A 12984-nucleotide genomic window follows, 5' to 3' on the forward strand; every position below is an offset into this window, starting at 1 on the left:
CCACTCTTCCCCTTTACCCTTGAGCTTCGTATCACTCAGAGGCAAAACATCCAGGTTCCTTTCCTCAAACATACTACCTATCTCTCCTTTTTTCTCATATACATATATATATACATATATATGTATATGTAGAGATGGAGAGAGAGAGAGAGAGAGAGAGTTAGAGAGATAGAGAGAGCTGTCATTGTAATGCACTGAATCTACAGCTCCCTATCCACATCCAGGCCCCACAGACCTCTCCATGTTTTACCCCAGACCCTTCACATACCCTGGTTCAGTTCACTGACAACACGTCGACCCCAGTACACCACATCGTTCCAATTCACTCTATTCCTTGCACACCTCTCACCCTCCTGCATGTTCAGGCCCTGATCGCTCAAAATCTTTTTCACTCCATCCTTCCACCTCCAATTTGGTCTCCTGCTTCTCCTTGTTCCCTCCACCTCTGACACATATATCCTCTTTGTTTATCTTTCCTCACTCATTCTTTCCTTATGTCCAAACCATTTGAACACACCCTCTTATGATCTCTCAACCACACGCTTTTTATTTCCACACATCTCTCTTACCCATTCATCACTTACTCGCCCAAACAGCCTCACACCACATATTGTCCTCAAACATTTCATTTCCAACACATCTACCCTCCTCCATATAATCCTATCTATAGCCCATGCCTTGCAACCATATAACATTGTTGGAACTACTATCCTTCAAACATACCCATTTTTGCTCTCCAAAATAACGTTCTCTCCTTCCACGCATTCTTCATCGCTCCCAAAACCTTTGCACCCTCACCCACCCTGTGACTCACTTCTGTTTTCATGGTTCCATCCACTGCTAAGTCCACTTCCAGGTATCGAAAACACTCCACTTCCTCCAATTTTTCTCCAATCAAACTTACATCCCAATCAACTTGTCCCTCAACCTTACTAAACCTAATAACCTTACTCTTATTCACATTTACTCTCAACTTTCTTCTTTCACACACTTTTCCAAACTCAGTCACCAACTTCTGCAGTTTCTCACATGAATCACACACCAGAGCTGTATCACTGGTGAACAACACCTGACTCACTTCCCAGGCCCTCTCATCCCCAACAGACTGCATACTTGCCATTTTCTGCACTACTGAGGTAGCATTAAGAACAGATGACTGAGCCTTATATATACCTGTACACAGTGTACATCATTCATATTTACCTGCGAGGATGTTGTGAACTTTTTGCCACACGTTTCACAACAGAAAGGCTTCTCTCCTGTATGGATCCTAATGTGCTCTTGAAGATTGCCATTCTGCGTAAATCGCTTGCCACAGTAAGTGCACTTGAAAGGCTTCTCACCTGCAATATGATTACATATCATTCTTTATCTTTGTTATCTCTGAGGATAGGGGAGAATCCACGCTCCCCCACATATCTCTTGTAAGACAGAGAAGGCAACTAAGAGGGTTGAGAGAAAGGGGCTGAAAATCCTCCCCTCCTATAGTACTTTCCATAAAAAGAAACAAAAGAAAGAGCCAGATGAGGATTTCTTTTTTGTCCTCTACAGCTCAGTAATCTGTTCTGGACATTACTTTGCTCACATGGAAGGGTGGCTCACATGGAAGAGTGAAGATGTGTGAAAGAAAAGAATTGTTACTTTTGTGAATGAATATGTAAGCTTTAGGTACACTAAAAAGCATTCCATAATCATATATAAAACAGTAAATGTGAGGATTTATATCACTTTTGCATATTGAAAAAATAGGAGCATAAATATCAGGTAGACACCAAAATGAAAGTAAAGCTGAACATGGAAATGCATGATCATCATACTCTGTCCTGCATAAATAGACTAAACTCAAATTAGAGTACAAATCCTGCATGAATAGACAACCAAACTCAAATTAGAGTACAAATCCATACAAGTAGATGCCAAATTCTTAATAATTTGACCTATGATCTTGGTCTTAACCTTCTGACTTTAGAAACATTATAGAGCCTGAATATGGTTCTGAGGTAAGCTATAATTCCTACTTTATGGCAATTAAAGTTTTACACTAAGAGGATTGTTACTGTCACTAGGATATGTTTCTTGAAATATGCTTCTTTCATTACTAAGGGCAATGAACTAAGAAATCTGGTTTCATGCATCAATTTGACAACTGTCCTTGTAACCAGTTCTTGATTTTTTTTACTTGAAAAACAAAGCACTTGGAACTATTCAATCTTCCATTGCTGAGTTATGGCATGTATAGGGCAACAGACAAGTACCACCAAACAACATACCCACTGCTTAGAAAAGGACAAAAAACTGCCATTAACATGGTAAAGAGGTGAGCAAAATGGAATAATTGTAACAAGAAAAATATCAAGGGAAATTTCAACACATGAAATGAATTTAAAGATTGTGACATAAAAATTTATACATAAATGTGAGAAAAATATGGAGTACATGGGATATGGGTGAAACTCTATGATGTCAATGTTTACAGCACAAGTTATCAAAGTTAAAATGAAAATAATAAGAATAATGAAAAGTAGTGGAAAGAACATCTGCATATATGATCTATCCATTTATACCTCTGATGCTCATTTCTTCCTGGAACATCCATCAAGGTGGCCACAGCTAGAGAGTTTGCACATATAGAATATAGTTATCAAGGAAAATAATTCCAACTATCAGATATTGAGGAATGTGCAATGGCAGTACCATAACCAATGAGTTTAGGAAATGCTGTTACCACAGCAGAGAGTTCAATGACTAGAAAAGTTAAAATTCAGTGCCTCAAGGGGATACTCTAGTTTTCTAGAGTATCCCAGTCTCACCCTCACTTTCTTGTGTGACCTTGTTCGTACACCCTTGCGGATGGAACTGAAGGTCAGAGGCATTGCCAAACTCCATCTAGGCAATAGTTTTTTAAAACAGACGAATGCTTGAGGTGTACTGAGATTTTAGTCTTTGGACGATAAGAAACCTTGTTGCCTTTTAAAAATATTGCACTATAGTTGCTCTGTGCCAGTGGCTTGTCTCGGGTTAGGCACTAAAGATTAAGAAGCAGCACTGGCGTCTACCAGTTATGCCATGGAGTAAAAGGGATGAGCAATTGAGGGTGATGGCTATAAATGTTACTGGGATGGCTAGTGAGAGTAAAAGGAAGGAGCTAGAGGAGAAATTTAAAAGCTATAATTTGGATGTGCTAAGAACTAGGGAAACCCATATCCTTGGACAAGATGTATGGAGTGAAAATAGAAATGATGAATGCAAGTTTTGGTTTAAACTGTGGAAGGAGGAGCAGTATGGACAGAAATGAATGAAAATCATCAGAGAGGAGGAAAAGAAGGATGTGCAGTTGGGTTTGTGGACTTTTCCCTTGCAAAAATCTCTGGCAGCCTTTATTCATATAGCTATTCTTGATTAGATGATTTAACATATATCCTTTAATCACTTTTTCAAAAACTTTTATTACATGGGAAGTCAAATTAATTGGTCTGTCCTGTTTAGCTATTAGATTAGATCCTCCTTTGCATATTGGTGTCAAACATGCCATTAAGCCATTTCGTGAATGCCTGCAATTTTGCTCCCATCCAAACTTAGTCTCAGTAATAATGTCATTAGCTTTGTTATTACTGTTTTAGTCTTTTAGAGGAATATGGCTGGGGTTTCATATGGTACTGGAGCTGATCAATTGCTTTAATTGTATCATTTGATGTTGAAATAAGTGCATTTTCATCAAACGTGCTAAAATGTTCATCTTCCAATTTTTCTTCACATTCTGAGATGAATGCCTACCTATATTATTCAATCAATACCTTGCATATATCCTTGGCATCATTTTTGCATCTATCTCATACCTTAAATGGTCCAATCTTTCTTTTCTTAATTTTTGCCTTGTTCATGTATGCAAACAGTAACTCTGGGTTCTTTTCTACATTATGTTTAGCTTTTTCTTTATAAGTATTTGTTCTAAGGGATTCCATTATTTCTACAACTGCATTTTTTTCATTTTCTCAACCATTTCTCTTATTCTTGCTTCCTTTATCAAAATACTCCTCTTTTCCCAAGCCTTTCTTTCATTCATCCACAGTTTTCTGTTAATTTTGTATTTGTTTTCTTTTTCTTTGGTATTTGCTCAATATTTGTTTGGCCCAATGTCTCACAGTATTGTGTTTTTAATAGGTTATTGTCTCTGAAGGCCTTACACCATTTTTTGCTCACAGTTATTGTCTCAAAAGACTTCGTTCCATTTTGTGCTTATAATCTTATTGATTTGTCATGGTGGAAACTGATATCACTCAACCGTCTTTTATTGTTACTATATCACATTCCATTTATATGCTGCAGTGATTTTTTTGATATGATCTGACAGACCTGAATTATCTACTTCTATATCTGAAAACAGTGTCATGTCATTTATGGAAATAAGATCTATCATACTGCTCCCTTTGTTGTCTATGGTTTACCTGCACAAGGCTAAAAGAGGCACATAAATCCTTTAGTCTTTGGAACTGTTCTCTTTCATCTGCTGATCCATTATTCATCCCTTTGCAAATGTAGCTGGATCTATAATCCACCCCTCTTTTCAATAAAATGGAAGTTAAAGTCACCAGCCCTTGTTACTACTAGGTCAGGTTTCTCTACTCCCTGCAAAATTTCCTCAATTTTTGTTAAAATTATTCTACTAAAGTCATTTAGTCTTGGTTTTGGTAGCACAAGTTGAACCCCTTAAATCTGGCTACCTTGGGACCTGGCCATTGCAGGACCACAGAAAATTCTGGAAAACAGAGTTTGACCCCTAAGGGAACCCCCTATGTAAACATATGCCTGACCCCTAGTCTTACCAGCTCATCCCACATATATATTGCTGTGTTATCAAAGGCAGAAAAGAGCCTAAAACAGAAAATAATACAACCATTAGTACTTCCAAACAAGGTTTTTATTGTTACATCAGATTACATCAGAAGTTCCCCGAGATGGAGACTCCTCAATAACTTGGGCAAGGGGTTTTTTGAGGCATACGACGCCAATACAGGGCAGGATTCATTAGTATTTATTGAAGATATTGGGCTATGGCCCAGCAATTTCATTCTGACATATTCAATTACTCATGGATACAAATGATCAGGACCTGAGCTTTTATTAGTTTTCAACTTACCCGTGTTAGTAATTCTCTACTTGCAACTTGTAATGGTAAATTCTGGTAGACTGTGAGTGCTATTCATCAGCTACAGGAGAGAGAGAGAGAGAGAGAGAGAGAGAGAGAGAGAGAGAGAGAGAGAGAGAGAGAGAGAGAGAGAGAGAGAGAGGAGAGGGAGAGGGAGAGGGAGAGGGAGAGGGAGAGAGAGAGAGAGAGAGAGAGAGAGAGAGAGAGAGAGAGAGAGAGTGTGTGTGTGTGTGTGTGTGTGTGTGTGTGTGTGTGTGTGTGTGTTATCTACTCTTGGTTCATCTGGTAAATCTGGGTCCAAATTCAACCACATTTCTTGTATTCCTTGAAATAATTTTGTAGTTTTCCCATTCATGTTTCTTCTTTCTCCTAACAGTATACTGAACAGTCACTCAATCAGCATACCAGCCATGAAAACACTCTACATAGTAACTTACTGACTACCCAAAACTAAAATGGCAGTCATTTGAAATAATAATAAAACTGATAAAATAATGAGATATACCAACTGACCAGAAACAGTAATAGTCCGGTCAAGTAATTCTAAATGCATAAAGAGGAAAAAAGATGGGACTGGAATTTAGATGTGTTTATCAAACATGAGAACAGTGCCTGACTGAAGAGCATTAAAGTGGTGCCCAGAATCATCTTAAACTCTCTATGTAAGGACTGCTGGTCTTACTTTCTGTTTCACCAAAACAGGATTACTGGGCTAGTCCTACCATCTCCTTACAAGTATCATACACCTATTCAAACCTCTCTCTTATTTTATTCACATCAGCATCATAAGCACTCTTGCCAACTCCTGTCAACTCAAACATTTTAAGCATAATCATGATAGCGTCCAACAAATCTATGGCCTTATTCTCCAGCATCGTAGGGTGCCGAGAATCTCTGGGTTTCTGCCTGACTCTCCTGCCAATGAGAGGGAGGCCTCGGACAGTAGTAGTATCAGCCCCTTCCACAACCTTTCCATCTCTGTTAGACGTTCCTCTTTTTCTATTCGCTATAACAACATTCGTGGTGTCTCCAGTCACCTTTCTTCTGTTGACACCATTTGTTCAGTGCCTCTCCTAATATCTTACTTCTCTCTGAGACACAGTTGTCTAATGATGTTCTCACTCATCCCTTTTTCATATCCAACTATAATCTCCACTCATGATTATGGTTTAAAGAGGGTTTTTATGCTAATTCCAACATCAAAAATACCTATTGCATGTCTCAAAGACCTGGAGTCCCCAAACTTTAATGTTATGAGGCTCAAGGACTGTCTCCTGACCACCATACTTTTCCTCTGTTTTACTTATTGCTCTCCTAATTTCAAAAATTTTATATCTTCCTTTGACAATCTAAACTCCTACCATGAGACTCGCAAGCCGAGATCCTCTACTTTAGGGATTTCAACTTTCACCATAAGGAATGACTGAATTCCTCCAATAGGGATGGTGGAAGGTTTGAAGCCTTCACATTCTCCTTGATTGACAGCATATACCCATATTCCTGACTGTTGTGACCACTCTCCTACTCATAATATTCTGGATTTGTTTTCAACCCTAGTCCATCCTGCTGTAAGTACACAATCTCGCCCCCCCATTGGTTCATCTGCTCACACTTTCATAAAAGTATCTATTTTCATGGCACCTCCCCCTCCAGCAGCTGACTGGAATAACTTAAGTAACTGATTTCCTTGGGTAAATTATCATCTATAATGTGGTGATGCTTCTGTCTTCATCAAATGCATAGCAGAGGTTACTAATGCAGGAATGGAAGCATTTATCCCCTCTTCCTCCAAGATGACCTCTTCTTCCGATCCATGGTTCAACTGTTCCTGTTCTGGAGCCATTCAGGTATGGGATCAAGCATACTGGGCTTGGAAAAACTCTCCTTCCTCTGACTCCCATTCAGCTTTTATCACTGCCCATAATCATTGCAAGTATGTTATGTATGAGGCAACGCATTTCTTTTTTCAGAGGAAGTGCAATAACCTCTCCTCATCATGCAATGATACGTATTTCTGATGTTTAGCTAAGGATACATCTTACAACTTCTGTTGCTCTACTTTTAATTCTCTTTTCCAGTCTGATGGTACTATAGCTGTCTCTCCCATAGACAAAGTAACTCTGATTCCCCTTCCTCCAATAACTCCACCTTGGATGACTAACATTCCTTCACCCCTTGATGCTCTTTTCACAAATCCTTTACCCCTTCCAATAATCTCATTCTGGACTGTCAAAAAGTGCTTCTTTCTCTCTGGACACAAGTAAGGCTCATGGCCCTGATGGCATCCATCCCCATATGTTGAAAGAGTGTGCCTCTGAAATGTACTTGTATATGAACGTCTCTTCCCTTTCTGTTTACAAACCAAAACTTTTCCTTCTTCTTGGAAGCATGTGTTGATACATCTAATCCCTAAGAAGGGTAACCATTCTGACCCCTCCAACTATTGTCTTGTTGTGTTGACATCTATCATGTCCAAAGTCTTTGAATCCCTCCTCAACTCCCATATCCTCAGACACCTTAAATCCTACAGTCTTCTCTCTGTTCACCAGTATGGTTTCTGTAAAGTGAGATCCACAGGTGATATTCCTTTCTATCTTACTTATGTCTGGTCATCACCCCTGAAAGATTTTTGGGAGTAGTTGCCCTTGACATATCCAAAGCTTTAGACTGTGTGCCACTGGGGTCTCATCTCTAAGCTTCCCTCCCTCATTTTGCTCCTTCATATCTAGCTTCCTCTCTGGTCGATTTACCTCTGTAACTGTTGATGGATCAACCTCTCCCCCCCTTCTTCATCAACAGTAGTGTGCCTCAAGGTTCTGTCCTATCCCCAACACTTTTTCTCCTTTCTTTCAACAATTTCCTCTCTTCTGCAAACAATTAAAAGCACTCAGATGCTGATGACTCAACACTGCATTCATCCATCCCCTTCAATTCTGCTCATCTTCTCTCACTTGATCTGCATCTCATTTTGACACTGCTTCTTCAATAAACTCAGATTGGGACAGGATATCCCAGTGGGGGCAAATGAAATTTAGTTACGTATAATGCTTCCAAGACCCAGTTCTACCCATCTCTGTATCAAAAACTCCTCACAACTCTTGTCTCCTTTGACAGTTCTGTAATTCCACCTCTTGACTTCATTAACATACATGGTATTATTGTAACATCCACTCTTTCCTGGAAACCTCACATTATGGAAAGAGCTAAGTTTGCCTCTACAAAACTGGCATTTCTGTTTTCATGCAAACTTTCTTTTCTTCAGAACAGTTGCTCTGTTAATACAAAGGATTGATCCATCCTTGTATTGAGTAGTGCTCTCACATTTATGCAACAGAGTTGAGTTGAAAGCAGACCTACTTACAAATACTCCTAGGCTAACTTTAAAACTTGACCATCTTGCCCTATGCTGCAACATTGGTTCACTTTCCCTCTTCTATAGGTATCACTTTGGCTTTTCCTCCTGAAAGCTGGCTGCTTGTGTGCCCCACCACTTGCTACACTGCGCAATACTCAGCAAGCTGCTGCATCACATGATTACTGCATGGCTGTTGGCAAATTGAGGGTGAGCTGTTTTGATAACTGTTTCTTTCCCTACACCTCAAAGCTTTGGAACTCTCTACATTCTTATGTTTTCCCAATAACTGTGACCTGGCACATTTCAAAATACAAGTTTTTCATTTCCTCCAAAAGTCATAAATACTTTCCGTTGTCTCTTCTTTTTCTCTTCCATAATCATCTCAATATTTCAATTAAAGCCTGGCCTTGATGTGGACTTTTGTCCACGACTGGAGCCTCCAGTCTAAAAGGAAATTAAAAACATGATAAATTTACATGAAGTATCTATCATTCCTGGTAAATTATATGGGAGGGTATTGATTGAGAGGGTGAAGGCATGTACAGAGCATCAGATTGGGGAAGAGCAGTGTGGTTTCAGAAGTGGTAGAGGATGTGTGGATCAGGTGTTTGCTTTGAAAAATGTATGTGAGAAATACTTAGAAAAGCAAATGGATTTGTATGTAGCATTTATGGATCTGGAGAAGGCATATGATAGAGTTGATAGAGATGCTCTGTGGAAGGTATTAAGAATATATGGTGTGGGAGGAAAGTTGTTAGAAGCAGTGAAAAGTTTTTATCGAGGATGTAAGGCATGTGTACGTGTAGGAAGAGAGGAAAGTGATTGGTTCTCAGTGAATGTAGGTTTGCAGCAGGGGTGTGTGATGTCTCCATGGTTGTTTAATTTGTTTATGGATGGGGTTGTTAGGGAGGTAAATGCAAGAGTTTTGGAAAGAGGGGCAAGTATGAAGTCTGTTGGGGATGAGAGAGCTTGGGAAGTGAGTCAGTTGTTGTTCGCTGATGACACAGCGCTGGTGGCTGATTCATGTGAGAAACTGCAGAAGCTGGTGACTGAGTTTGGTAAAGTGTGTGGAAGAAGAAAGTTAAGAGTAAATGTGAATAAGAGCAAGGTTATTAGGTACAGTAGGGTTGAGGGTCAAGTCAATTGGGAGGTGAGTTTGAATGGAGAAAAACTGGAGGAAGTGAAGTGTTTTAGATATCTGGGAGTGGATCTGGCAGCGGATGGAACCATGGAAGCGGAAGTGGATCATAGGGTGGGGGAGGGGGCGAAAATTCTGGGGGCCTTGAAGAATGTGTGGACGTCGAGAACATTATCTCGGAAAGCATAAATGGGTATGTTTGAAGGAATAGTGGTTCCAACAATATTGTATGGTTGCGAGGCGTGGGCTATGGATAGAGTTGTGCGCAGGAGGATGGATGTGCTGGAAATGAGATGTTTGAGGACAATGTGTGGTGTGAGGTGGTTTGATCGAGTGAGTAACGTAAGGGTAAGAGAGATGTGTGGAAATAAAAAGAGCGTGGTTGAGAGAGCAGAAGAGGGTGTTTTGAAGTGGTTTGGGCACATGGAGAGGATGAGTGAGGAAAGATTGACCAAGAGGATATATGTGTCGGAGGTGGAGGGAACAAGGAGAAGAGGGAGACCAAATTGGAGGTGGAAAGATGGAGTGAAAAAGATTTTGTGTGATCGGGGCCTGAACATGCAGGAGGGTGAAAGGAGGGCAAGGAACAGGGTGAATTGGAGCGATGTGGTATACCGGGGCTGACGTACTGTCAGTGGATTGAATCAAGGCATGTGAAGCGTCTGGGGTAAACCATGGAAAGCTGTGTAGGTATGTATATTTGCGTGTGTGGACGTATGTATATACATGTGTATGGGGGGGGGGTTGGGCCATTTCTTTCGTCTGTTTCCTTGCGCTACCTCGCAAACGCGGGAGACAGCGACAAAGTATAAAAAAAAAAAAAAAAATCTATCATCATTATTATCTTGATCTTTGTTTCCCACAGCAGCGAGGTAGCACCAGGAAACAGACAAAGAGAGACCTATCCACTCATACACATAAATGAATACGTACATGCCTATACACATATACATATTTTATCTATTTTTCTTTTTCTTTCAAACTATTCGCCATTTCCCGCATTAGCGAGGTAGCGTTAAGAACAGATGACTGGGCCTTTGAGGGACTACCCTCACCTGGCCCAATTCTCTGTTCCTTCTTTTGGAAAATTAAAAAAAAAACGAGAGGGGAGGATTTCCAGCCCCCCGCTCCCTCCCCTTTTAGTCGCCTTCTACGACACGCAGGGAATACGTGGGAAGTATTTTATATGCACATATACATATCTTATTTATTTTACTTTGTCGCTGTCTCCCGCGTTAGTGAGGTAGCGCAAGGAAACAGACGAAAGAAAGGCCTAACCGACCCACATACACATGTATATACATACACGTCCACACACGCAAATATACATACCTATACATCTCAATGTATACATATATATACACACACAGACATATACATATATACACATACACATAGTTCATACTGTCTGCCTTTATTCATTCCCATCACCACCCCGCCACACATGAAATAACAACCCCCTACCCCCCGCATGTGCCCAAGGTAGCGCTAGTGATGGTTATAGTGATGGGTGATTTGAATGCAAAGGTGAGTAATGTGGCAGTTGAAGGAATAATTGGTGTACATGGGGTGTTCAGTGTTGTAAATGGAAATGGTGAGGAGCTTGTAGATTTATGTGCTGAAAAAGGACCGGTGATTGGGAATACCTGGTTTAAAAAGAGAGATGTACAGAAGTATATGTATGTAAGTAGGAGAGATAGCTAGAGAGTGTTATTGGATTATGTGTTAATTGATAGGCATGTGAAAGAGAGACTTTTGGATGTTAATGTGCTGAGAGGTGCAACTGGAGGGATGTCTGATCATTATCTTCTTGAGGCAAAGGTGAAGATTTGTAGGGGTTTTCAGAAAAGAAGAGAGAATGTTGGGGTGAAGAGAGTGGTGAGAGTAAGTGAGCTTGGGAAGGAGACTTGTGTGAGGAAGTACCAGGAGAGACTGAGTACAGAATGGAAAAAGGTGAGAACAAAGGACATAAGGGGAGTGGGGGAGGAATGGGATGTATTTAGGGAAGCAGTGATGGCTTGCACAAAAGATGCTTGTGGCATGAGAAGCATGGGAGGTGAGCAGATTAGAAAGGGCAGTGAGTGGTGGGATGAAGAAGTAAGATTGTCAGTGAAAGAGAAGAGAGAGGCATTTGGACGATTTTTGCAGGGAAATAATGCAAATGACTGGGAGGAGGTAGGAGTTCAAGAGAAAGGTGCAAGAGGTGAAAAAGAGAGCAAATGAGAGTTGGGGTGAGAGATTATAATTAAATTTTAGGGAGAATAAAAAGATGTTTTGGAAGGAGGTAAATAAAGTGTGTAAGACAAGGGAGCAAATGGGAACTTCAGTGAAGGGGGCTAATGGGGAGGTGATAACAAGTAGTGGTGATGTGAGAAGGAGATAGAGTGAGTATTTTGAAGGTTTGCTGAATGTGTTTGATGATAGAGTGGCAGATATAGAATGTTTTGGTCGAGGTGGTGTGCAAAGTGAGAGGGATAGGGAAAATGATTTGGTAAACAGAGAAGAGGTAGTAAAAGCTTTGCGGAAGATGAAAGCCGGCAAGGCAGCAGGTTTGGATGGTATTGCAGTGGAATTTATTAAAAAAGGGGGTGACTGTATTATTGACTGGTTGGTAAGGTTATTTAATGTATGTATGACTCATGGCGAGGTGCCTGAGGATTGGCGGAATGCGTGCATAGTGCCATTGTACAAAGGCAAAGGGGATAAGAGTGAGTGTTCAAATTACAGAGGTATAAGTTTGTTGAGTATTCCTGGTAAATTATATGGGAGGGTATTGATTGAGAGGGTGAAGGAATGTACAGAGCATCAGATTGGGGAAGAGCAGTGTGGTTTCAGAAGTGGTAGAGGATGTGTGGATCAGGTGTTTGCTTTGAAGAATGTATGTGAGAAATACTTAGAAAAGCAAATGGATTTGTATGTAGCATTTATGGATCTGGAGAAGGCATATGATAGAGTTGATAGAGATGCTCTGTGGAAGGTATTAAGAATATATTGTGTGGGAGGCAAGTTGTTAGAAGCAGTGAAAAGTTTTTATCGAAGATGTAAGGCATGTGTACGTGTAGGAAGAGAGGAAAGTGATTGGTTCTCAGTGAATTATGGTTTGTGGCAGGGGTGTGTGATGTCTTCATGGTTGTCCAATTTGTTTATGGATAGGGTTGCTAGGGAGGTGAATGCAAGAGTTTTGGAAAGAGGGGCAAGTACGCAGTCTGTTATGGATGAGAGAGCTTGGGAAGTGAGTCAGTTGTCGTTCGCTGAAGATACAGCGCTAGTGGCTGATTTGTGTGCAAAACTGCAGAAGCTGGTGACTGAGTTTGGTAAAGTGTGTGAAAGAAGAAAGCTGAGAGT

At 40.4% G+C, this 12984-nt stretch overlaps 1 protein-coding gene across 1 annotated transcript in view; it reads right to left on the reverse strand.

The window, feature by feature from the left end:
* The window catches only part of LOC139750064 (uncharacterized), a 278496-nt gene that overhangs the window by 82642 nt on the left and 182870 nt on the right, over window positions 1-12984 (reverse strand). Inside the window, exon 14 of the mRNA XM_071664399.1 lies at window positions 1204-1343. Within this exon, the coding sequence (XP_071520500.1) occupies window positions 1204-1343 (140 nt within the window). The remainder of the gene's footprint in view (window positions 1-1203; window positions 1344-12984) is intronic.

This window comes from Panulirus ornatus, chromosome 9 (genome assembly GCF_036320965.1).
Source record: "Panulirus ornatus isolate Po-2019 chromosome 9, ASM3632096v1, whole genome shotgun sequence".
NCBI lineage: Eukaryota > Metazoa > Arthropoda > Malacostraca > Decapoda > Palinuridae > Panulirus > Panulirus ornatus.